The 26,303-nt window shown below is 42.7% G+C and overlaps 9 protein-coding genes across 9 annotated transcripts; 3 read left to right on the top strand and 6 right to left on the bottom strand.

The window, feature by feature from the left end:
* Nucleotides 1–151: 151 nt before the first annotated feature.
* Nucleotides 152–5,050, top strand: KL911_003750 (uncharacterized protein; the record flags this gene model as incomplete). The annotated part of the gene is made up of 1 exon (XM_043198965.1): nt 152–5,050. One exon carries the CDS (start codon nt 152–154, stop codon nt 5,048–5,050), a length of 4,899 nt encoding a protein of 1,632 aa, XP_043053534.1.
* Nucleotides 5,051–5,066: 16 nt separating this feature from the next.
* KL911_003749 (uncharacterized protein) lies at nt 5,067–6,080 on the bottom strand (the record flags this gene model as incomplete). Its single annotated transcript, XM_043198963.1, has 1 exon — nt 5,067–6,080. The coding sequence occupies one exon, from the start codon at nt 6,078–6,080 to the stop codon at nt 5,067–5,069; it is 1,014 nt and encodes a 337-aa protein (XP_043053533.1).
* A 46-nt stretch (nt 6,081–6,126) lies between these two features.
* On the top strand, nt 6,127–6,672 carry KL911_003748 (uncharacterized protein; the record flags this gene model as incomplete). Its single annotated transcript, XM_043198962.1, has 1 exon — nt 6,127–6,672. One exon carries the CDS (start codon nt 6,127–6,129, stop codon nt 6,670–6,672), a length of 546 nt encoding a protein of 181 aa, XP_043053532.1.
* A 21-nt stretch (nt 6,673–6,693) lies between these two features.
* KL911_003747 (uncharacterized protein) lies at nt 6,694–10,221 on the bottom strand (the record flags this gene model as incomplete). Its single annotated transcript, XM_043198961.1, has 1 exon — nt 6,694–10,221. One exon carries the CDS (start codon nt 10,219–10,221, stop codon nt 6,694–6,696), a length of 3,528 nt encoding a protein of 1,175 aa, XP_043053531.1.
* A 509-nt stretch (nt 10,222–10,730) lies between these two features.
* KL911_003746 (uncharacterized protein) lies at nt 10,731–14,297 on the bottom strand (the record flags this gene model as incomplete). Its single annotated transcript, XM_043198960.1, has 1 exon — nt 10,731–14,297. The coding sequence occupies one exon, from the start codon at nt 14,295–14,297 to the stop codon at nt 10,731–10,733; it is 3,567 nt and encodes a 1,188-aa protein (XP_043053530.1).
* Nucleotides 14,298–14,339: 42 nt separating this feature from the next.
* KL911_003745 (uncharacterized protein) lies at nt 14,340–16,001 on the bottom strand (the record flags this gene model as incomplete). Its single annotated transcript, XM_043198959.1, has 1 exon — nt 14,340–16,001. One exon carries the CDS (start codon nt 15,999–16,001, stop codon nt 14,340–14,342), a length of 1,662 nt encoding a protein of 553 aa, XP_043053529.1.
* A 309-nt stretch (nt 16,002–16,310) lies between these two features.
* On the bottom strand, nt 16,311–18,389 carry KL911_003744 (uncharacterized protein; the record flags this gene model as incomplete). The annotated part of the gene is made up of 1 exon (XM_043198958.1): nt 16,311–18,389. The coding sequence occupies one exon, from the start codon at nt 18,387–18,389 to the stop codon at nt 16,311–16,313; it is 2,079 nt and encodes a 692-aa protein (XP_043053528.1).
* Nucleotides 18,390–19,662: 1,273 nt separating this feature from the next.
* Nucleotides 19,663–25,011, top strand: KL911_003743 (uncharacterized protein; the record flags this gene model as incomplete). The annotated part of the gene is made up of 1 exon (XM_043198957.1): nt 19,663–25,011. One exon carries the CDS (start codon nt 19,663–19,665, stop codon nt 25,009–25,011), a length of 5,349 nt encoding a protein of 1,782 aa, XP_043053527.1.
* A 65-nt stretch (nt 25,012–25,076) lies between these two features.
* Nucleotides 25,077–26,222, bottom strand: KL911_003742 (uncharacterized protein; the record flags this gene model as incomplete). The annotated part of the gene is made up of 1 exon (XM_043198956.1): nt 25,077–26,222. The coding sequence occupies one exon, from the start codon at nt 26,220–26,222 to the stop codon at nt 25,077–25,079; it is 1,146 nt and encodes a 381-aa protein (XP_043053526.1).
* Between the last annotated feature and the right edge of the window lie 81 nt (nt 26,223–26,303).

The following is a 26,303-nucleotide window of genomic DNA, read 5'->3' as shown; positions in this document are numbered from 1 at the left end:
TCGGCGAAGAAGCTCTGTTACTTATCCAACCATTTCAAAGATTGGAATTGAACAACTTTTGAATAACTGTCAAACTTCAAGGTATCGGGCAAATTCAGGTGTCGATAAGGACAGATCAACGTGATCCAACAATTGTCTTGATAAACAAGCCATGTCGCAGGATCCGGATATCAGCGTGGGAAGTCCCTTTGAGGACAGCTATGAGTTTACGGGTGATGATTCAGATTTTAGGTTTGTCCCAGGGAGCTCTATCACAAATACACCACGTTCTACAGCCCCTCCTAGTGGGAGGTCAGCCTCCAAAAGATCGCAACACTCGCAGTTCCAGGACACATCATTTGACACCGCGGATGAGTTTGAAGAGGATGTGTTTGGAATGACAAAGTCCGATTCAAAGAAGTTTTCCACGGTCAATTTGCAGGATGCACATGTTAGATTTGAAGGTGAGGGAAGTGAAGACGATGAAGAAGACGATGATTACGTGGGTGACTTGCCACGGTCAAATAGCACGGCCATCAAGAGACACAGATGGGGTACACAGAGACGCAAGGACGGAAAACCGTTGTCCAGAAATAAGACATTCAAGCGGAGTATCTCGAAGAAAATGCCGGGCCGGAGAATGTTCAGCGGTGGAGATTCTGCAGACCGGGACGACGACAACGATGATGGAAGTCAAGATCGATCGTCAGAAAAGAGGAACATCTATTGGAACCTTGCTTTGCCGGACAACGAAAAGGACAGTGATGGCAATCCTCCAGAATACACAAGAAACAAAATCCGGACCACTAAGTATACACCGCTGTCATTCATCCCTAAGAACCTGTATTACCAATTTGAGAACGTCGCTAACATCTACTTTTTGGCCATGATTATAATGGGAGCCTTTGAGATTTTCGGAGTTCCCAGTCCTGCGTTATCAGCAGTTCCACTGATCGTTATCGTGGCTATCACTGCATTCAAAGATGCACTTGAAGATTCTAGACGTACAGGCTTAGATCTTGAAGTCAACAACCAAGTCACCCACATTTTGAAGGGCATGGATAATCCTAATTTTAATGGGGAGCATATCAGTTTGTGGAGAAGAATAAAGAAATTTTCTTCTCACCGTATGCTGGATTTGATCCATAAAATCAAAGGCAAGAAGACTATAGACCCTCTTAGAGAGGATGCAGCCGGAACTAGAAAGTCAATAGATAGCTTTGATTATAGAAAAAGTTTTCAGGGCGACCAAGCTGCAAGCTCCACATCGCTGACGAGTGATGCAGCAGCAGATCCATTCTCGGATAAGAATGAGGATGTTGGAGGGGATTTGTTTTCTACCAGAATTGAACCATTTACAGCCCCTCCCTCATCTACCAGTCACAATAGTTTAAACCCAACTTTCAAGAAAGATTACTGGAAGAATGTCCACGTTGGTGATATCGTTAAGATCAAAGCTAATGAGTCAATCCCAGTTGATCTTTTAATATTGTCGACTTCTGATGCAGACGGCGCTTGTTATACTGAGACCAAGAATTTGGACGGTGAAACTAACCTGAAAGTCAAACAGGCTCTTAAGTGTTCATCAACATCAATCAAATCCGTTAATGACTTAGCCAGATGCAAATTCTGGCTGGAGAGCGAGGGACCAAAAGCCAACTTGTACAATTATCAAGGAAACCTAAAGTACTACGTTGCTGGTGACGATTCCGCCGGCAAAATATCCAACGAGCCTGTCACAATCAATAACATGCTCCTTCGTGGCTGTACATTGAGAAATACTAAATGGGTTGTTGGATTAGTTGTTTTTACCGGCGATGATACTAAAATTATGATGAATGCTGGAGTGACACCTTCCAAAAGATCAAGAATATCACGTGAATTGAATGCTTGTGTTATAATCAACTTCGTTTTGCTCTTCCTTTTATGTTTTGTCAGTGGTTTGGTTAATGGAATTTACTACCACAAACGGAATACCATCAGGGACTATTTTGAGTTTGGAACGATTGCAGGTTCGCCAGCTGCAAATGGTATTCTTGGGTTTTTCGTTGCCCTGATTCTGTACCAATCTCTGGTTCCAATCTCTCTTTACATCTCTATTGAGATCATCAAAACAGCACAGGCATTTTTCATTTATTCAGATGTTCACATGTACTATGAGAGGTTGGATTATCCATGTACTCCAAAGTCTTGGAATATCTCGGATGATCTCGGTCAGATTGAGTACATTTTCAGTGACAAAACAGGGACTTTAACACAGAATGTGATGGAGTTCAAAAAATGTACAATAAATGGTGTCACGTATGGACGGGCATATACTGAAGCTTATGCGGGTATCAGGAGACGTCAAGGAATTGATGTCGAAGAAGAGGCTGCGAGGGAGAAAGAAGAGATTGCCAAGGATAAAGTCGAAATGATTAGTATGCTGCGAGTCATCAATCAAGGCAAATTATCACCAGATATCCAAGATGAACTGACTTTCGTTTCGAAGCCATTCGCGGAAGATTTGAAAGGAGATTCTGGAATTGCCCAAAAGCAAGCATTGGAGCATTTCATGCTTGCGCTAGCACTGTGTCACAGTGTTTTGACTGAGCCATCGGAAAAGTACCCAGGAAAAATGGAGCTGAAGGCACAAAGTCCGGACGAAGCCGCACTTGTGGCCACAGCGAAAGATGTCGGTTTTGAGTTTGTGAGAAGAACTAAGAAGGGTCTAGTTTTGAACGTTCAAGGTGTTGAGAAGGAATATCAGATTTTGAACATTTTGGAGTTTAACTCGACCAGAAAAAGAATGAGTGTTATGATAAAGATTCCTCCAACCGATAAAAACAAAGAGCCAACTGTTCTTTTGATATGTAAAGGTGCCGACTCCATTATTTATTCTCGATTGGGCGAATCAAACGATCAGCAGCTGCTAGACAAAACCGCGATTCACCTAGAGGGATTTGCAACCGAGGGATTGAGAACCCTATGCATTGCTCAGAGAGAGCTAACATGGTCTGAATATGAAGAATGGCAGGCGAGACACAATGTTGCATCTTCTGCTTTGGATCAAAGAGAAGAAAAAATGGAAGAGGTTGCTTCTTCCATTGAACAAGATTTGACTCTTCTCGGAGGAACTGCTATTGAGGATCGTCTTCAGGATGGCGTCCCTGATTCCATTCAACTTCTGGCAAATGCAGGTATCAAGCTTTGGGTTCTGACTGGTGACAAGGTTGAAACTGCTATCAACATTGGCTTTTCTTGCAATATGTTGGAGAACGGTATGGATTTGCTTGTCATTAAGACATCCGGAGACGACATTGAATCGTTATTCACCGAAAGTGAGATGAAGTCTTTGGCTGGGAACAAGGCGGAACTGGTTTTGGCGCTTATCCAGAAGTACTTGAGTACACATTTTGACATGCAAGGTTCATTGGATGAGCTTCAACTTGCCAAGAAGAATCATTCTTTGCCCTCTGGAAACTTTGGCTTGGTCATTGACGGTGAAGCCTTGAAGTTAGCATTAAACGAAAAAACAAAGTATAAATTCCTGCTTTTGTGCAAACAGTGCAAGGCTGTCCTTTGTTGTCGTGTTTCTCCCGCACAGAAGGCTGCAGTGGTGAAGCTTGTTAAGGAAAGTTTGGACGTCATGACTTTGTCTATTGGGGACGGATCCAATGACGTCGCTATGATTCAGGCCGCCGACGTCGGCGTTGGTATTGCTGGTGAGGAAGGAACGCAAGCTGTGATGTCAGCAGATTATGCTCTTGGTCAATTCAGATATCTGGCGAGATTGGTTTTAGTCCACGGAAGATGGTCTTATAAACGGCTTGCAGAAATGATTCCAAGTTTTTTCTACAAGAATGTGGTGTTTACGTTGGCACTCTTTTGGTACGGAATTTATGATGATTTCGACGGAGCATACTTGTTCGAGTACACGTACTTGATGTTCTACAATTTGGCTTATACCTCGCTGCCAGTCATCTTCATGGGTATTTTCGACCAAGATGTTCCTGCCCATATATCCTTGTTGGTGCCTCAGCTCTATCAAACTGGCATTTTAAGGAGCGAATGGACAATGGAAAAGTTTTGGTGGTATATGACGGATGGGTTTTACCAGTCTTTGATTTCATTTTTCTACCCTTACTTCCTTTACTATAAGAATAGTGTTGTCACTTTCAACGGATTGAGTTTGGACCACAGATACCTGGTTGGTGCACTGGTCGCCACCATTGCCACGACTTCATGTGACTTATATGTTCTGTTCCATATTCACAGATGGGACTGGCTGACCGTTCTTATCATTTCTTTATCGATCCTTGTCGTGTTTGGATGGACCGGTATTTGGTCTTCATCTACCTATTCGGGAGAGTTTTACAAGTCCGCTGCCCGCATGTATGGCACTCCGTCTTTCTGGGCATGTTATTTCCCCAGCGTGTTGACTTGCATTTTACCAAGGTTCGCGTATGACTTCACTTGCAAACTCTGGTATCCGAAGGATATTGACATTATTAGGGAAGCCGTTGCCAAAGGAGACTTTGACCAATACCATGAGGATTACGACCCCACGGATCCGGATAGAGCAAAAATCTCGAATTACACCAAGGAACATCTTGCAGAGGCGCCTATTCATCTACCTGACACTCCTGTTTCTCCTTTCAGAGATTCGATCAATGGAACTGGTGGAAAACGTGCTTCAGTCTTCCAACGGTTCTTCAAAAAACACAGGGACTCAACTGCGTCTCCAATCCCAATTTCTGAATCTGTGGATACTCTAGCTACAGAAGAAATTGAAATGGAATTCACGGATGGTTACAACCAGGATGGTTTGCGGAGACCTTCTATGACCGTGAAAAGAGACCCTAGAATTATGACGGATGCTGACCGAATGGCCCGTCTCAGAAGTCGAATCAGCGGGAACTCTCTGGACGCGAATAGGCAGAGGTCTTTAGATTCAGCAAGACACGAAATGGATGAATTTGAAGGCCGCGAATCCTCACCCCAACGTTTGCGTTCAAGCCTAGAAATTCCTGGTGTGACGACAGCTGAGAACTTGATAGGGCGTCTTTCAAGAGAGTATGAAAGAAAATGATTCATTCTATGTACAATTATAAAGCTTTTGGAAAAACTCGTTCAACGAGGTTCAAAATGAACCCATTGTCGTAAACATTTTGTAGGTCGTTCCAGGAACGGACCAATTTAGGTTCAAGGGCATAAATTTGAGCGCCGCTCAAAGTGGTGTATCCTGTCTCATTGGCGATGATGTATTTACAACCATCTTCAGTGTCAGCTCTGTACAATAGGCGATGTTCAAATAAGTACCGAATATAGTCCCATTTAGCAGTCTCGTTGGTGGTGACCCCCAAGTAAATGTACCGCAGATGTTCTGCTAAAAATATTGCTACCAATGGCAGCAATAAAATGCACAATAAAAATAGAGCTCCGGAAACTTTATTGGTGGGGTTCGTTTTCGTTACTGTATGCCAAAACATGCGTGGAGTGGTAGCTAGTGCGCTCCAGCACAAATATGCCCCATATGCGAACGTCCAGACCTTTGATAACAGGAAGGCCAGAAAGTAGCGATAGGTGTAGTAGCCAACATCATTGTTCAGCCAAACGCAGTGATGATCAAATAGCTGGACACAGCGGTTGCAAGTGGAACAGTGTTTGCTTCGTGCTGGTTTCAGGGTTTTGCATGTCCGACAAGTCGAAGGAGTGTATATCAACTCGTCAAATGGAAAAACGCATGTTGGTTTTGACCCCGGATCGAGCAGCACAGCCATGAAAAACGTGTAGTAATTTATTAGGACAGAGGGAATGACGACAATGAGATGTCTGTTTTGTAATAGCGGCAACGTGTTCTTCGCAAAAAGCCACAGAGCTGAGGAGTAGACTATGATGTAGAAGGCCGGTATAGTCCATCTTGCAAAACGAGCTATGCAACGCAGGTTTCCGTTGCAATAGTGCGAATCGAGGAATCTTAGCGTTGAGACACTGTTACCCAAAATGTGGGTAATCTTTGAGTGCAATACAAAGATGAAGGTGTTTCGAAACACTGGAAGATCACCAAAGAGTAGGACGCACACTACAGCTGTCAACGCTAGAAGCAGAGGTACGAGCATGGTCTGGCTAATTATTACCCGGCTCCTAAATTATTTTACTCAAAATATGTTCTCTCTGTTCCAACGGGTACAGACCGTATCGAACTATGTTCTGACACTTGTGATGACGATGGCTGCAGTCATCTCTGTTTCGTGGCTAATTCAGCTACACGTTAGTGAACACGGGTCGATTCCGGCCCACATTTCGGTCAACAAGGCTGTGAACACGATGAAGTATTCAAGGAACTTTGGAGGCCGTCCAAACTCTGGGAAAGAAAATATCAGACTGGCATTTGATCTCACAACAGACATGTCGTCACTGTTTAATTGGAACACTAAGCAGGTGTTTGTGTATTTAATTGGAGAGTACCCTGGAAAAAAGAACGAGCTGTCCAAAGTTGTGTTTTGGGACAAAATCATACCGACGAAAAAAGATAGCGTTTTAGATCTGACCGATGTACGTTCAAAGTATTCTGTGTGGGACTACTACCCTGATCTCCACAATAAAACGGCCACCCTCAAGCTAGAGTATAACATTCAACCGCATGTTGGGCCACTAATTTGGGGCACAGCAGACGCATTTACACAGCTACAATTCCCAGACGTTAACTAATGCAATTGATTTATATACAGACTATGTTTGCTGCTGGTGGATTTTGACCATCTTATTGTACATGTGCTTTTTGTCATATTTCGTCCGAACGTCAATCACGATATTTTTGGCCTCCTTAAGCAGCCCCGCTTTGGCTTGTTGCAGTGAATTAAGTTTCTCCTTGTAAGCCTTGATGTGTTCCCGTAGATCTTGCAACTCTTGCCCCTTCGCCTTGCGTGCAGAAATTGAAATCTTCTGCAGTAGCATATTGAGCAGCCTCGAGTACTCGTTGATCTCATTCATTCGAGAGCGAATGTACCCGCGGCGCCTTGTGCGGATTTCTCTATAAGCTTCAATGCGCATGTGTTTGTTGGCGATACTGGTTTGTAACATAGCTTTGGCCCTGAGTTTGTTAAAGTTCTCTTGTATATGTGACCTGTGACGCAAAACGATATTTCTCTTGGCCAGAACCGGTGACCGTAACACTTCCAGAGCTTCCGATCGCGGCATTGCTTTGAGATGCTTTTTGAGATTCATTGTTATTAGTTGGAAGTGAAGGGGGCTCGAACGAAACGGAACAGGCGGCACCGTAGCTGAGCTTTTGAATTGCAACCGCAAGAAACGCAATCTACCGCGTCTCATGAGGTCACCTAACAGGTAACGCTCAATGAATTCGACGGTCTCACGAACCAGAGATGGATCCGTACTTAACTTCAGTGCTGTTTCGTTAACGTTCAAGCTGCTCAGCACGAAACCGTCGGCCAACATCTGCTCGACGGCTTGCGGAATGGTTCTCAGCTGGCCTTGGTTATCCAATTGCTTCAAACGGTAAGGCCACACGTCAACAACTGCTTCCCTCAAATATCGGGCAATCGCTCCGGGTTTCAGCGATCTATCTCGCAGTCTGATTTCGTCTAGAGTTTGCAAGGTAGAGCCTGTATGCAAACGGAAATTGAGATCGTCCATCTTGTCGTACACCTGCGTGTTTTTCAGACGAGCGTGAACAATTTTCTGTCGTACAATGGAATAATATCTGTTAAAGCAGCTGTCAAATTCCTGCCACCGGTTTTCCTTACCAAGAATCATCAACTCTAGGGCTAAGATATGAACGTTGTCCAAAAAGTATGAACTAGACGTTTCGATGTACGTTTCAAATAAGAAACGAGCCTTCCGAGTCTGGTTCTCATTTAGCAAACACTTTATGGCCGTTTTAAAAGCCGCTGGACTCAAATCCTTTTCTGCGAATCCCAGAGAGTCTTTCGTTTTGTTATTCAAGAGTTCCTCCATAAGCGAAGCATTAAAGTTACTCACCAAATCCGTTCCAGCTTGGAGAACCAAGGAATATGTCTTGGAGCTTATTTCGATACCCCTGGAGAGTGCAATTCCAATGAGACTGAAGGCGTTCTTCAAGTTTCCCATTCGCATGTATTGGAAAAAAACCTGGTTGAGCAACTTTGAAGGGAACCTTTTGTAGTGTTCCCTCAAACCATCCATAAACTTCACTACGCGGTTGAACTTGTGACGACGGCAGTACGCAATCAAGAATGGTTCATACGACTCGATCTTCAACTCGTCCTTGAATTTGCGAGAAAACTCGTCCCACAGAATGTCGAAGGTGCGCAAGGTACCTAATCTTGATGCCGATAACAAAGCCACCTCGTAACTGCCATAACAGTCCAATTTATCAGCTTGCAGCTTTCTGAAAATATCAATCACAGTGTTGTACCTTTGTGAGTTGAAATGGGCTTTCAAAATCCATGTAAAATCAGGTGCCTCTGGCGTGAGTCCAAACTTGGGGTAGTACACGCTCAATAACGTCTCAATGCTCTTGTGATCCCCTCCTATTGCACAATTACTCGCGAACCCTGAGAAATTGTTTCTCTTTAATGTAGCATTTTTTATCTTGGTTAGCTCATCCAATAGCTGGAAACAGGCCACCAACTCGTTCGTTCCTGAAAGCGCTTGTAACATGAGCCCATAAGCTTTCGGTGATAAAGGAATCTTAAAATGCGAATAGGCAGCAAACCATTGCAAACAGTCAGCGTATGCCTGTTTCCTTATGTGTGACTTAATAATCGCCTGCAGTACCCTATCAGTTGGAATCAATCCCCTTCTTAGGAACATTTCCCACAGCTCCATAATCTGGTCCGTAGCTCCACGACTCGCGAGAGCCTCGAACATCATAGTGTAATCTTCCACAGTTGGGGTGTAGTTCAGTCGGGACAAACCAGAAAAAAATGCATTTAATTCATCCCACCTATTAGCCTTGCCGAGCATCTCTATCACCTCTTTGACAACGTAACGGTGCGCTTCCTGGGGGAGACTTTTGAAAGCATTGTATGCTTCATTTTTGTCAAGCTGCAGCGTGGCTAAAAAAATCCCAACTTGATCGATTACTGAAATCTCAAGCCCCAACTGACCCTTCAGTTTGACAAGGTCAAACACATATTGATGGTCACCCCAGCGCGAGTACCCAAAAATGAGGCAACTGATGAGTTTCTCTAATTGAGCGCGGTCGAGATCAAGATGACGAGCAAAATTTTTGGGGAGCCTTCCAGCGAAAAGGTACCGGTGTTTAAGAATGTAAAGCTCCTTGGGAACTTGATCTGCTAACTTTACGTCGGGAAATTCGTTCACCCATAAGTAGCAGCTTTCAGTCGGACTAGTGCTGGAGAGCATAGCAAATACAATGTCATTTTTTCTTTGTGGATCGATTAGCTGTTTTGCCAACTTATACCTAGTTTTCAGATCCCCAGAGCGAAGCACACGATACGCCTCTGCCAGGAATTGAACATCGCAGTTCTCAGGACCCAGAATGTCCAGTGCCGACTTGGCCATAGATTGTTTCTTTTCTAGGGACTTTGAAGTCCATATCTGGTGTCTAAGGTATTTAGTGAGAGCTAAAGATAATCCTCGGTAGTTTTTAATATGATTCAGTAAGTTGGGATCGATAGATTCTTGAAACTGTAGTATCGCTTTTATTTCGCGCATGTTCTTCATGTTTTCGAGCCTTCGAAGCAGATGGCTTGTCTTTTTGGTGCTGTATTGCTCAAGAAAAGAGTTCAGATCCTCTAGAGTTCCATACTGGTCAATGATTTTGGTAAGCTGATAAAATTGTGACTCTTTGAAACCTGCGAATTTATCGACTGAATCTCTAAACAGTTTCACAATTAGGCTTTCGTAGCGGTTTTTGTATAAGTAGTCAAAAAGTTCGGCTTTCTCGTTCTCGTGCTCTTTTTCGCTAGATGAGTTTTTTAGCTCTATATATTGTTCCACTTTATCGTGAGCTTCTTTAAATGATTTGGAAGAGGATGGCTGCTCTGCCATAATCTTCAAATTATGTTCAAAAAACTTGGTATTTGTCATGGATATGTTGCGTTTGAACTGCTGTAACTGGATGATGACGTAGCGCAGTCGATCTCTTGAAAGCGTGGGGACAAGACCATTATAGCGAAACTTATCTCGGGACAATGATGTGGTCAGATCAAGACACCATTGCAAAGCAAGCTCTCTCTTCGTAGCAGACTGCAGCTCTATACATCGCTGCAGTGCGAGCTTAAGGTTGCTCATGTCAGATAAAAGAGCCTGTTTTTTCGTAAAATTTGTTGGTAGAAAGTCTTCAGCCGCAGAAAAAAAAAATTAAATTCACACTTCTGAATAGCTACAATCATGTCTAAGAAGTATGACAGAGAAACAAAGAGTACGTATTTTTGCAAAGGTAGACTAACATTTAGCTCGTGAAATCAAAAAGGCTCTTGCTCACAGAGCAAATCTGAGGAGAAGCTATTTCAAGTTGGTAAATCAAGAAAAAACACAATCCGAAGAACCGAAGCCACCCAAACCACTCACATATCAAGAACGGATCAAAATAAAGCAGGAACGCAAGGAACGTAGTAGGTTGCAAAAGATAGAGAGGACAAGGCAAAAGTTACAGCATATGAAAGAGAAGGAGAAACAAAGAGAACAGAAGACAAAGAGCCTCAAGAATGCAAAGACAAGAACAGGACAACCTTTGATGGCTCCAAGAATCAATGATCTTCTCGACAAAATCAAAAAAGAGGTTGAAAAATAGGCTCTATTTATATTATGGTGCTATGAATCAAAGTGTCCAGCTCGAAATTGCCTATCTCTCCATATTTATCGGAAATCGAGTCCACATTGACAATTGGAGAATCTTCTGGGCATAGAGATGCAATGTCGCTCAATAGCAATGGTGATCGCTCTTTATTCTTCTGTGCTTGTTGGGCCTTGAGTTCGAGTATTTTTTCGAAGGTTCCTCTCGTAATTTCGGAGTACATGCGGATTTCTCCATTGAGTCCCATGGCCAGGAATTTTGTACCATTTTGGGAGACCCTCCATAAGGGCTCGAACTCGCACTGATACAGCCGGGGAATAAATGGTGTTTTCCATTCATAAACTTCCTGTGTTGTAAGGCTAGCATAATAGTCCGTGTTATTTGGAATCACCAAGATTGTCTGCTGCTGCCTGTCTGCAGCAATGATAAAATGATCTTTTATAATGCAGTGGCCCATGAGATCGCGACTGACAGGATCACTAAGATGAGGCGAAAGGGATCCATTCGACTCTTTAAGGTAATGAAAAGTGTACACCGAGTCTTTAGCGGTCACCACAGCGACGTGGTTACCAACGCAATTAATTTCTTTGACCTCGGATGGAAATGACTGTTGGCCAAAGGTATCACTGAGCTTACTTTCCAAAGGCTTGTATTTCCGAAGACGCACCGAATTGCGATCAGAATAAATAATAACGGAGTCTGGAAGCTGTGCTACTGCGGCGACCGGGGCGGATTGGGTCCACGAGTACAGTACCTTTAGTAAGACCGTATCTCTGTCTTTTTTGAGTTCAATGATTTTGACAAGTCCTGACCCGTCTCTTTTGTCGACGCATCCAACAAGTAGGTGTTTATGTGTGTATTCTTCCACTCTACGAGACTTCACATGCCATTCGGATATTGATAAGGGCTGCTCGTGTTCAGCAAAGACTTGTTCTTCCTGCTCTGTTGCAACCACTCTTTTGGTTTTGTGATCAACGAAAAGTAGCTTTTCAGGGCCACCTACCAGTACGACAAAGACGTTGTGGTACCCGTAGTATATCATTTTCAAAGGCGTAGAGCCGAGCTTGATTTTTTTAATGCTCCAGTCGATTGTGCGTGACACAAACAGACTGCAGAGACCGTCATCGCGAATAGCAAGAAGCTGATCCTCTTCGTATTGCGGAAGCAGATCGTCATGTGCCATTGGAACAAGCACTGCCGCGTGACATCCTCTATCAATGGTCTCTGCAACCCATATTCTCTCTGGGTAGCACGATTTAGTCAAGTCAAGCTTCCACAAAGTTTTAGTGACAATGAAAAATTCGCTTTCGCTTTGTTGGAGAATACTAGCTGGTGTCTCGCCGATTTTCAGTAATGAAAGCAGTTTCTCATCCTTGTATAGCAAAAGACTTCCATCTTTCGATGTCATGAGGCAGTGGTGTTTAGTGTACACTATATCGTGTGGAGTCACGAAATCGTTGATATGACCCGAAAGGTCAAGTGTGTCAGCGAGCAGGAGCCGATGGTCTTCAAGACGATAGAAGTGGACTTTATTGGAGTAGGTTCCTATTGCCAAGTATGGTTGTTTGTGTCTAGTGATGAACTTCATCATCGACGGCTGGATCCCAATGATACCTGGGCTTACAGTCAGAGGCTTTTCGGACACAGTAACTGCTTCGATGTTAACCTGGATCATTTCTTGACCGTATTCGTATGCCAACACTACTATGTCCTCCCAGACCGCACTCAGAATTATTCTTTCGTGAACATAGGTGGTCAAGAAGTCGCTCGATTGAAATGTGCCAATCCTCCAGCCATGTTCGAATATCTGAATGAACCTGCCCTCTGGAAGCATCCCAAAATAAATAGTGCGCTGGCTGGTCCTAAATTGAGACAGTTCTGTAATATCCCCCGAGTCGCCTTCAGTAATGAAAGCAATTACCCTTGACTCTTGAAAGCCGGAGAGTACAAAATGTGGCTGGCCGCTAAGATCGAATCCATAAATTTGGGTCACATCCTTATATCCAGTTTCAGGAATTGATTTTTCAGCTCTGTAGCCCTTGTGCATACTAAATAAGGCGCCACGGGACTCGCATCGGCCAACGCACCATAATTCCTCGCTGGATGTTGCGTTGACTAACTTAGATCGCTGTGCCGGTACCACCTTGAAATCGAAGGTCGGAAACCAGTTCATTAGACTTCCCCTGTCCTCAATCACCTTCATCTTAAACGCAGAGCCATTTGAACGCGGAACAAGGCTTATGATTTTATATTCAGCCGATCCTCGCTCGTTGAAATATGTCAGAGAGTACTTTTTCTCTGCAACCTCCTCCAGGGCGAAATGACTGAACACAGACGGCTGAACAAACATTTCACTAAAACGAATTCTGCGTTCTCGTCTGCGCGAAGATCCAAATATTTCCACTAGCCAAAGAGAGACGTCAGTCGACAGAAGGATCTGGTCGTAAATTTCTTCCTCGTAGTCGTCGCATGGAAAGCACGTTATCGGATACTGGGGAATATAGTAAGAGTTCGGTTTAATGTATTTTCCACCGATCATAGGAAGTGCCTGTTCAGTAACATCTGCTTCGTCCCGTGAAAGCATATAATGTACACCATGGACAATGCACTTGGTTTCCTGAACTTGCAGAAGGCATTGTGTGTTCTTTGTGGAAATTAAGAAGTATGGGACCTCCTCTAAGTTCCACAGCAACATCGGATGAGTCTTGATGCTATTCAAAGGATTATCGTATTGGTAAAACTCGTTGTATTCCAATCTCATAATATTTTCGTCTGTTGAAATCAAGTTAACTAGTATCATGTATTCCTTGTCCACCGGCTCCAGTGGCTCCATAAACAATGTTTCCACAAGAGCTCCTCCAATGATCATGTTTTGCGACGAGCCAAAAGACGGAACACCGCGCGAGTCGTATTCTATGCGCATTATTCGTATCACCTTGGAGAAGGCAGCAATGGCCACCACCTTACCTGTTTTGTACACTGTCACTTTGTAACCAATCATGCCCGTCTTGTCACAGGACCCCAAACTGCTTGTTCGAAGTCTCTGAATAACAATTGGCTCGAAATGTCCTTCAGAAACAATTACGCGCAACAGTAGGATCGTCCCATTTTCCAGACATACAAGCAGAGAATCTTCGAACCAAGACTCCCTGCAGCCAGGTACTACCGCGCAGCTCCACACACTCGACTCGAAAAAGACCTTATTCTTGTTATTGATAGAAAACGAAGTGTTTCTGATCGCAATATTCACGTACATGGTGCGCTCTTCGCCAGGCCCGGCAAGACTGCTTGCCTCCGGTGCCTTTGCTTTGCTTTGCCACACTTCGTTAATGTAATCTGGCTCGCTGCTGAACATGTCCATGGAATCTGATGGTTCTAAAAGGTCCTGCCATGTAGCACTCGTCAAGATGCGCTTGGATCTGGTGTTCAAGGGATTCAGATCTTTGTATCGTGAATCATAAACCATTACGCGGACTCGGAAGTCAGAGAAATAAGCAATGACTGCCTCAGACCCGGCTATCGTACGCTCGAGGAAGAATGGCCCGCACTTCTTCCCCACGCTCTCATTCATTTTACCCTCAAACCAACTTTTTCTGTCTATTTATTGTTTGGCTTACGTGATACATTTATACACCTGATCCACAGCAGTTTCTGCGTCCTCATCCAAGGTTTCGGCCAACTCTGACACAAACGCGCGATATTCGTCATTATCCTTGCCACGGTAGTAATTGTTGGAAACGAAGCTGACAATGAAATCCACCAGCGACTCCTCTCTAACACCAAGAAACTCTTCAAGAACCTCTTCTGCTTTGCGCCGGACCTTTTCCACCTGTTCTTCCGATAGAGCAGGCGCCTCCCCCTTCTTACGAAGTGAAATCTTGACCGATTTCTTTGTGAACGAGGCCATGAACTCTTCTTGCTCGGCAGTTGCGTCACGTTCCTTTGCTTCCTCATCTCTGTCTATAGCGTCCATTCGCTCCTCCTCTTGTTTCTTCTTGCTCCGGAAAGCAAGGTAATTGCTATGGTTCACATAGTAGCTGAAATTCTGATCGATCTTGTTCGAAGCGTCCTTAATTCCGCTGACAAAACTGTCCAGGAAGCGTTTCCGAGCGCTAACAACGTACTCTGTTTCATATGCATGGTGTTCAATGTTCTTGTGGAAAGCTTCTATGGATTTCAAACGTGCCTCATCGCGCTTTCGTGTCTGCTGTATCCGCATCAAAAAGGTTTTTTCTGCCCTTATCTGTGCCTGCGTCTCCTGCTGATTCTTGAATTCCTCATCGTCAATTCCATCGTCCTGTATCTCATCGTCAGACTCGTCGTCCGTCCTATCATTGCTCGTGGGCAGCATTCTACGCAACTTCATCTTGCTCAATTGTTTGTCCCTAATCATTTGCTGCTCTTTCTTCTGACTTTCCAAGTACAACACTCTCATTCTAAAATCGATCAAATTCTGCTTGACCAGATCAAGCATATCTGGAGGAACGTCTTCAAGATCTTTGGAATCCACTATATATACTTGGTCTTGTCCATTGATATTTTGCGTCCCCCTTTTTCGTAGAGTCTCATGTTTTTCGATCTGACTCAATCGTTCGTTGAACTTGAAAGAGTCAATCTCTGTGATTTCAATGCTATCCGCCAACTTCTCACATGCCATGCGTGCAGTCTGTTTCAGACGGACCTTTATATTCTCACTGTTCACCATTTTCTCAAACAAATACAGGGTCAAGAGGTCATGAAATTCGATGAATATTATTTTGGAGTTGATGGTGTCGTTATTGAGCGCAGTCCAGCTGAATTTGGTGTTAATATGCACATTATCGTGATTCACTTTGACTGACACCGATGTGAGGAGCTCAGTCACTGTGTAAGTCAATAGATCGTCTGTGAGATAATTGGAATGAAGAAGATAATCTGGAAGACCTTCAACTCCAACTGTGAGAAGACTTTTCATTGGGTCAGTGTCGTCGTGAAATAAATTAAGGGTGATATAATGCTTGAACTCGTAATCCTCGCTGTTGAATTGAGAGTCTTCTTCAGGGCTTATTAATTCGCTGCCGTCCTCTTTCGATTTACTACCATGCAACGACACTGTGTCGAATCCGCTGATGGGAACTATATCTCGTAGACTAATAAAATTCGGGAACTTAAGAGGCTTCAAATCAGCATGTTCCAAATCGTAAGCCTTCTTCTGAGGCCTCTGAATTTTTTCCAGAGCTTTAGACCCCACGGGATTGGGAGCTTTATCAAATCCAAAATGATAGAACTGGGGCATTTTTATGATACTTTATTGTCACATTAATTTTTTCTCTAAACTTGCACAGCCTTGCTTCTGGGAAGTTCAATAATGGATGTCCCGTTAATGGTTTGGCTTATATGTGATGCGAATCCTGGCTACACACTCTAGCTTTTTCCTCAACCATAAAAATTATAACAATATCAGCAAATACACAATCAATAAAACGAAGAAAAATGAACCTAAATTGCAATGAATTGCAAGAAAAAAACAAAAAAACGGAGCTTGCAATAGCTACCATCGGACATAACACAATTTGTAGCAATCATTAAATCTCAAGTTTTCATATCAAACGGTTGAAAACTTCTGATCGTATGTTTCGGAGAAATATCCCTGGTTTTGTTCTGTCGGCGTGCCAGGGGCCGGATTTGGATTATAGTACATGTAGCAGGGGTAGAGTGAAGGACTGGCGTTTGGATCATATGGGGCATAGGTGTAATAATATCCGGTTGCTGGAGGTCCCCCAACTCCCTGGATTCCAGCACCATTTCCAGGAACTCCCATGATTGCTGGATTGTGGACCCCAGAAGAAATTGTATTGCCCATGTAACCGCCAATGTCCTTCGTTGGGACAAGGTAATAGTATGGTGCTGGTGACTGATAATAGCTAGGTCCTCCGGCACTTCCCATCTTAGGAATTGTTTGGGATTCGACCATTGGATGCACTGGAGGGAACTTAGGGGAGTACTCGTCCACGTCGACGGATGTGTACGAATAAGTCGTTTTGGAAGCTCCATTGGTAGTTGATGAATATGCGGTATGGGTATTACGGCCCACAGTGGCATCGTCATTCTCTTCAATTCTTGTCATCCCGTTATTTGATAGCCGTTCCTCGTCACTAAGGATGGCATCTGCATCCTCCGCTTGAGGACCAGATGCTTTAGTGCCCTTAGTGGCACCGTTAGTGTTTTTGCGAGTTGCACCAGCACCGACAAAATCATAGGAATTCTTGTAAGCCTTTCCTGATGAACCTGCCGGTGAAACGTGATCCCCAAATGAAAACCTCCTCAGTGGTGGCGGGTTAGATATATTATTTCTCTTGAATGAAGAAAACGGTTGCATTTCTTGTTCGGGAAAACCACTGAAGCTACCAAACCGCGGCCGGTAAAAAGTAGGAGCTTTTTTAGTCTTATTTCCCGTGAAGTTATGATTGTTGTTGTTGTTGCCGCTGCTTGAATTGTAACAATGTCTTCTTCTGAAACTCACAGGTGGTGGAGCCAAATTCAATTTCGGTCCGCTTTCGTTTGAATATTTGTTTTTGTAATTGTTGTACATCTCACGGTATTGCACATGTATGGTCTTGAACTTGAACATTGAATGGTTCTCTCTTTCAACTGCAGATGCAGCAGCTTTCCTGGTTTCAAATTTTACAAAAGCAAAGTTATTCAATGGCCTGTTGACCAAGATGGCCTCTTTGATTTTACCATGTTGCTCGAATCTTTCAATAAGTTCATCCCTGTTAATTCTTGGATCTAGCTGGCCAACAAAAATGGAATACTTGTCAATTGTCACTTCAGGAGTGTCACTTGATTCATCTTCAAGATTTTGCGCCCATTCAACATTCCAAAATGGTTTGACTTTAAGATTTGCATACGCGCTAATTGCATCCTGACGGTACACAAACTTGCAAAACCAATAAGAATGCGACCCTGTATGTAGATCAACTAGATTTGACTTCTCGTCCACAGAAACCAACCTTTCAATCTCTCCATACTTTTCCAAAAAGGACCTTATTGAAGATTCTGGCAACGCCTTATTTGTAGTCTCGATGTAAAGGGTGCGGTTAACTCGAGCTTTTTCACATCTGATGGTTCTCCCATTCAACAAAGAGTGTTGGCCTTCTACAATTGCGCGTTTCGCATCCTCTTCCTTGGTATACTGAACGAAAGCATATGGCCTGTTAGCAGGATCTCTTAACACTTTCACTAATGAAATGGTGCCCCATTGCTTGAAATGGTTGCTCACCGATTGGCAAAGGATATCATCCGACAAGTTGGATGATAAACTGGCCACAAAAACACAAGCTGAAGGACGCCCTCTTTCGGCCGAAGAGCTTTCAGTTTCCTTACTGAAACTGTCATCTTCATACGAGACGTTTGTGTTCTCTGATTTTCCAGTAGCTTGCTCATCAGAACGTGTCAGTGGTTGTTGCTGGGAATTGAGATCTTCCTCTTCAAGCTCATCATCTTCACCACAAGAGGATGCACCCTCTGAGTAGTCCGATGACTGCTCGCTACCACTATCGCTATGGAATCTCAAGTTCTCTGATCTTAAGAGCCCGTTATCGGCCATTGGCTGCAATTCTGTATGTTTCTCAATTTCGGAGTTCTTGAAAAGCTGAATACTGCTTTCGTCAATGCCCTCCATCTTAGTAATTTGCAATACCTAGTTATACCACTTTGCAGAAATTCAAGCGCTTGAAAGTAAGATTACTGACTTAGATGTTGTGCAATAAGAAGATATAGCTGATTAGTAGAAGAATGCAAACCCGATTATCAAATTTAAGCCTCTCTGGTCTTTCTTTAAAGCTAATCGACTAAAGATTAAAACTCCAGAAGAGAGTTCTCCCACAAGAATCTTGATGGAACAAAAGAACAAGAACGTGATCTCCCAATGACAGAATGCACGAAATTATACCCATGGCTTTTTCCCTTCTTACAGTGTGCAATATGTGTGAAATGTGGTATCTGATAATGTGGATCGTGTACCACAAAGTTTTGGATCAAGCAGAAAAGGCTTTGTTTACAAAAAACGCTCGATCTAATGGCAGATCTAAGACGAAGATCTGAGACACCAGTTAGTGATGCATCGTAGTCTCCCGAACACGTGTTTACGCAAAATCGTACCGCTCGGTACTAGAATATCAGTTGTGTCTAGGTCACGGCTTCAGCTGTAAGATTTCACTTTGATCTGAGCACGAGTGTACTGAACGCAAAGCTCACACCTGACAACATAATTCTGTACTCCAGATGTGTATACAGCACACAAACAAACACGCTAAATGCATTGGAGAAAGAAGGTTAATTTAAACGCCACAGTATCAGAAACAAAATGATACTGGGACAAGTTTACCTGCATATTCTCTTGTCTGTTGTTTGGGCAACCAAATTAAGCTATCAGGCCAATGCTCATTTTGACTTAATGATGTTTGAGTTGTGTACAGGATATTTTTTTTTAACAAGAATTTAGATATTGCATATACTAGATTCCATATGCATCCATTGTTCAGATCTGATTGTGTGATAATGTGAGCGGGATCTCCAATATAATATACGGGCGCAGCTCCCCTACATTGGTTAAATACGCCATGTTACATGTGCAACTCCTACCTTTTGCAGGACACAAGATTGCAATCGGGTATCAAGTGTGGGAATGAGAGAGAATAGAAGATCAGGAACTTCTATTCCAATCGAGAACCACTAGGTTACGGCTTTTGTAAGGCACCTTGAACATTTCACTACTTAGATTATGTGTAGTACACCCAATCTCTTTGCCGGGATATTTTTTTGTTTCCCCGAGCCTTCGAAAAACTAACTCTTTTATCTGCACTGCCCTGATCCAACTTTAAACTCAGAGCCGTAGTGTTCGGCATAATTTATTTGCCTTTGGTATTTTTTCTCGGTCTACAACTTTATCTGTCATGAGTAACGAATTGGCACTTGTCGAGAAGGTAGAGCTGCGATTAGCATTGGCAGATACAGACGAGAAATTTGAAAGTGCTTTGAATTTATACTTGGCTCCTATTCTCCTCAAATTTTCGTCCTCTGATGTTGCAGTTAAGACTCAGATCAACAAAATTGTGAAGTATCTACTCACCAGAATAAACACTTCACATGTCAAACTTCCTATAAGGAATCTTTTGAGCCAAGTCAAATCACCCAATGTGGCAGCAAGTGTGGATCCTACAGTGGTTCAGTCTTATACAATACTCTTTATCTCTAAAGGATTGCCTCGCCTTTCAGAGAGAGAAAGACTTGAACTGATACCTTTAATAATAGATGGCATTTCGACGATGAAGGATGCAATTGCCTCTAGAATGTTTAATGTTCTTTGCAAGCTACTCCTAGATTGGCACGCAGATGACTCACATAAGGATTCGTACCTCTCCTCTTGGAATGTCAACGATTCGGATCAGACTTTCCTCATCACCAAGTTTTCGGAATTCATGCTGATGGGTCCAGTGCTTCCTGATGAATCTCACAATATTCCTCAAGATCTTACGTTTCCTGGTCTTTCAAGTTCGTCTGTCTCTTTTTTTACCTATCAGGCAGGCGCTACGTTTGATCTGGGCACTTTGACGATTTACAAAAAAGCTATATTAAGGTTTTCTGAGGCAGTTTTTTCCAATTCTGCCACGTTGATTGCAATCATTGCTTCAGCAGATACCTCAACGTCACTTGCCAATGATGCCCAATCATTTTTAAAGAGAATCAAGGTAGACTATGAAAGTAAACCACTGGTCGACCAGTTGATAGATTTATTCATAGGCGATAGCGATCGGCCTCCTGCCTCCTTGTATTTACAAGAGAAAATTATGAATTTTTGCAGTCAGTCGCATTTGGCAGCTTCCTCTCCCAAAGCTGCTCAATTATGCTCGCTTGGACTGGAGTCTGACTATTCAAGGTTGAAACACTCGACAATCAAATTCATCAAATGGCTATCAACTGCCATGTTGAAAAATAAAACTATGCAAGACGAAACTCTTTGCAGGACTATTGCCATTCAGTTAAAGAACAATCTCGCAAAAGAAGATGTAACGAACAACACAACGAACACAACGCAACGTCGTTTTCAGTACGAGGCTTTGGCAGTGGTTTTACGAAGAGTTAAAAATCAGGAAGACTGTACATTTGTCGACTTCTTATTTCGAATGATGGAGCGAGACTCTCCTGACCTTATATCCAGTATTCAAGACGCATTTTCCGCTTTATCCCCTTCGTTGCTAAAATTACCATCTGACGAGAAGCACAAGCTCATGGAGATATTTGCTTCCTATATCAAGCAAATGCCCACATTCGAAACGAGGGACAACATTTTGAGTTGTCGCTATGCGGCAGTGAAACTGGTGAATGCCTGTTTCCCATTCAATGATGCGAAGGCCAGAATCTTGGATGTTCTTGCGCAAACTCAATTTGATAAACCTGAAACCTTAGAGGAAGCATCAAAAGGATTGCATCCTTATTACTTTTCTTTGATACAGAACATAAAGTCTTCAGACTGTAAACTAACCGTGGAGTTTCCTGATTTCGAATCCATAATTCAAGAAGTTCAACACATTGATCACGTTAACATTGGTAAGCTAATGACCTTTGCCTGGAGGTGTCTTGTGATGCAAGCTCTCAGAGGATGCGTCACAGTTATTGTTCCTGATCAGCAGTGGGAAATTCGACTCGAAAATGCATTAGATTACGATGAAAAAGTGAAAAGCCTACTCGTCAAAGAATTGCAGCGTCTAGATGATAAGTCCTTACGGACGGATTCGGGTCCATCCCTTCTCTCTGTATACTTGAAGATGCAGCTCGATGTTTTTGTCGCTGAGTCAAGTTTGGAAGCAGGTAGACAATTGTATCAGATTCTTATATCCAGTCCTCGGCAAGCATTTTCCAGTACGGCCTTTTCAGTTAATCAACTCAAATCCATGCTCACTACGTCGATTTCGGACGAGGTACTATTGTACGTTTCGAAGTGTTTGGCTATCATTGCTTCTCAGGATACCTTAGAGGAGCAGGATTTGAAGTCTCTCTTGACTGGCTTGTTGAGCGATGATCAAATCATGGCTTGTTCGTTTTTGATTTCCCAGTTGGTTTTACATGGAAAACTAAAAGTTGTTTCCACCGACCTGTTTGATGAAGTTCTGATGAAAATAGAAAATTCCCTCAGCTCTTCATCTTCGAAGATTCAAAGAGAAGGCTTTGAAAGCTTGTCACAGCTGGCTTTGTTTGGGTGTCTGGGACCAATCCTGACTTTGTCATCAAAAGTAAAGTCGTACAAGAGCAAGTTTATTAAACTGTTGCTGCCCCTCGTCAAAAAGCTTAACGAAAAAGCTACTATCGCTATCTCTTGTGTGAGCCTTTCATTGCTACGCTCAGATACAGAGTTTTTGCCTCTGATCGAGTCTGCGCTGTATGGGACTTATACTTCAAAGCAGACCGATTTTCACTTCACGGCGGGGGAAGCGTTTAGCATCCTTGCTGCAGGCGTTCACTCCAAAGTGGTAATGAACAAGTTGGATATCAGAGAAGAATCTGTGAGTCCTCCATTAGAACATGATGTGTCTAGAGTGCCTATCATACTGGACACAATCATTGAGGCTTGCGAAGATACGAAGCCTGCTTTGAAAAGAGCAGGATGTATTTGGCTCTTATCACTTGTTCAGCATTGTGGACATCTTGAACCCCTACAAAATAACTTAAGCCTCCTCCAACGCTCATTCCTGAGGTTTCTGGCAGACAAGGACGAAATTATACAGGAGTCGGCATCAAGAGGTTTGAGTTTAGTTTATGAAATGGGGGATGCAGAGCTGAAAGATACGCTAACGCATAATTTGCTCAGCTCGTTCACTGACTCCCGAAAATCGGTCACCAGTGGATATCTTCATGAAGAAACTGAACTATTCGATCCTGGGGTTTTAAATACGGGTGATAGCTCCGTGTCTACTTACAAAGACGTTTTGAATCTTGCTTCTGAAGTTGGAGATCCCAGCTTGGTCTACAAATTCATGTCCATTGCCAAAAGTTCTGCTTTGTGGTCATCTAGAAAAGGTATCGCATTTGGTCTGGGCGCAATTTTAGACAAATCCAAATTGGAGGCTCTAATTGCCAATGATCAAAGGCTGTCATCCAGACTGATCCCAAAGCTGTTTAGATATAGATTTGATCCAAGTCCATCAGTTGCCAAAACCATGAATGATATATGGAACTCTCTGCTTCCAAATTCGAAAGTGATCACCGACAACTTCGAGACCATTTTGAGGGATCTTCTTACAAATATGGGCAATCGAGAATGGAGAGTGAGACAGGCTTCAACGGCTGCCATTCAGGATTTACTTCGCCATGTATCATTCGAAGAATATGAGACTTATTTGGAAAAGATCTGGACTATGGCTTTCAGAGTTATGGACGATATCAAAGAGAGTGTGCGCGTGGAGGCAAACTCGCTGACCCGGTATCTTGCAACGACGATGGTCAATAAGATCTCAAATGTTGATCATCAAACCTCGAATGAATCAAAGATTTTATCTCAGCTAGTGCCTTTCCTTCTAGGGTCAAATGGTTTGTTGAATGATTCCGATGAAGTGAAGAATTTTGCTCTGCAAATCATTATAAAGCTTGCCAAGTCATCATCAATCTTGCTGAAACCTTACATTTGCGACCTGATTGAGCAATTGACGATGATGATGTCATCTATCGAACCTCAAATCGCCAATTATCTCGCGTTAAATGCGGACAAGTATAATATAAAATCAGACGATATTGATTCTCAAAGACTTGCCGCTCTTAGTAGCTCCCCTCTAATGGAAGCAATTGAACGGTTGATGAATCTCTTGGACGAAGGCTTGATGGCCGATTTTATTATTCATCTTTCAGATGCAGTGAAAAAGTCTGTTGGATTGCCCTCCAAAGTGACAGGATCGAAAATTATCATCAGTCTAATCACAAGGCACTACATTATTTCGCAAAAATATGGGGATGACCTTCTCAAAATTTGCATGAGTCAACTTAAAGACAGAAATGAAACTGTGTCAAAGTCTTTCGCAATCTCTGCTGGATACTGTGTCCGTATAGCTTCACTGAAAAAAATCGATAGTTTGGCGAAGAAGTTGAAAGCCTACTATTTTGAAGCCGGTGATAACGAAAAACTTAAACTGCTTTCCGCCAACGCTTCGGAATCCATTTCAAAGTACTCTGGTGATAGATTTCAGTCAATTGCTGTCAGCTATCTTCCCTTGATCTTTGTTGGAAAACATGATCCTGTCCAGGAGGTCTCCGATTTATTCACTAAAGCGTGGGAAGACTCTTCCTCTGGAGGAAGTGGACCAATCAAGCTCTATCTTAAAGAAATCATTGAGCTTATTATGCTCAACATTAACTCTACAGATTTACAGATTAGGCAGAGTATTGCACTTTCAATTATTGAGATAGTGGACAAATTGGGACCAGAGATTAGCTCTTTGAGCAACTATTTAAATCAGCTTTATGAAATCCTAATTGTTTCTCTTAGGGGCAGGTCTTACAAAGGTAAGGAGAATCTGTTGAGATCTCTGGTTCTCTTGGCAACAAAGACCCCGAATTTTCTCCATGAGGCAGAAAACTCAGAGACTTTTGATCAGGTTAAGCGTTGTGTCTTAATTGAAGCTGGACGAAAAAACAGAGAGTACGCCATTCACAGCGTACAATCGCTGGGTATTTTCTTGGGTACTTTCCCTGATGCGGAAATGTACGAGGAATATTTGGATTTGATTGACTCTTTCATTCAACCAAAACCAAAAAATGAGTCGGATATGGATACAGATTCGGAAGACGATAAAGCAAAGTTGAATAAAAAAGCTAAAGACGCTCGATTGGAAGAAATGAAGATCCAGCTACTTGAAAACCAATTGAGCGCATTGAATTCAGCCGAGCCCAACCGAAAGCTCTGTGAGCACATCATGAAAAATCTAGTCGAGTATTTCGACGATGATCGTTTCCAACAAACCTATAAAACTCAGTTGGTTGTTATCGAAGGTTTCACAAAACTCTTGAAAACATTTGAGCTTTTGGACGATGATTTGAAGAGGCAAATGTCTGAGATTTGGAACACTCTTTCCACAAATTGTGCTAACAGAGATAATCTTCAAAATGTTTTGATTGCATTCATTAGGGCTACCAGCGAGTTTGCGAAAGTTTGTCCCACAGTTTCTGAAAGCTGTAACGACAAACTTGAAGAAATGGCCTCTTTAGAAATTAACTCCATCATCAACATGGAAATTAGCAAAGCACTAAACAAATGAAGTGTTATTACTACAGATATGTAAGTTGCGATAAATCGTTATCTCATTGTTATACCAGTACATATTCAGAAACCACCTCTGAGTCTCAAAACCAAATGGAGAGTAGATTCCTTCTGGATGTTGTAATCGGATAACGTTCTACCATCTTCTAACTGCTTACCTGCAAAGATAAGTCTTTGTTGATCAGGTGGAATACCCTCTTTATCCTGAATCTTCGATTTCACATTGTCAATCGTGTCAGAGGACTCAACTTCAAGGGTGATAGTTTTGCCCGTAAGAGTTTTAACAAAAATCTGCATACCACCTCTCAATCTCAAAACCAAATGGAGAGTAGATTCCTTCTGGATGTTGTAATCGGATAACGTTCTACCATCTTCGAGTTGTTTGCCAGCGAAAATCAATCTCTGTTGATCAGGTGGAATACCCTCCTTGTCCTGAATTTTGGACTTAACGTTATCGATGGTGTCAGAAGACTCAACTTCAAGGGTGATAGTCTTTCCCGTCAAGGTCTTGACGAAAATCTGCATACCACCTCTCAATCTCAAAACCAAATGTAAAGTAGATTCCTTTTGAATATTGTAATCAGATAACGTTCTGCCGTCCTCCAATTGCTTACCAGCAAAAATGAGTCTTTGTTGGTCAGGAGGAATACCTTCCTTGTCCTGTATCTTCGATTTGACATTATCGATAGTGTCAGAAGATTCGACCTCCAAGGTGATTGTCTTCCCCGTCAAGGTTTTGACGAAAATTTGCATACCACCTCTCAATCTCAAAACCAAATGTAAAGTAGATTCCTTCTGGATATTGTAGTCAGATAACGTTCTACCATCCTCCAATTGCTTACCTGCAAAGATGAGTCTTTGCTGGTCAGGAGGAATTCCCTCCTTGTCTTGAATCTTCGATTTGACATTATCGATAGTGTCAGAAGATTCGACCTCCAAGGTGATCGTCTTCCCCGTCAAGGTTTTGACGAAAATTTGCATACCACCTCTCAGTCTCAGGACCAAGTGCAAAGTAGACTCCTTCTGAATGTTGTAGTCAGATAACGTTCTACCGTCCTCTAACTGCTTACCAGCAAAAATGAGTCTTTGTTGGTCAGGAGGAATACCTTCCTTATCTTGAATCTTCGATTTAACGTTATCGATTGTGTCAGAAGACTCAACTTCTAGCGTGATAGTCTTGCCGGTCAAAGTCTTAACGAAAATTTGCATTTCTCTAGCGTAAACCTGTTGTTTTGTTGTCTTACAAACTTCTGGGGATGCGCGATATTTATATGTTGCTACGGAAAACAG

This window comes from Ogataea haglerorum (assembly GCF_019207285.1).
Source record: "Ogataea haglerorum isolate 81-453-3 chromosome Unknown 81-453-3_NODE_10_length_422072_cov_98.086364, whole genome shotgun sequence".
NCBI classification, from domain to species: Eukaryota; Fungi; Ascomycota; class Pichiomycetes; order Pichiales; family Pichiaceae; genus Ogataea; species Ogataea haglerorum.
The sequence above is the reverse complement of the archived record's forward strand: the minus strand, read 5'-3'. Positions and strand labels throughout refer to the sequence as shown.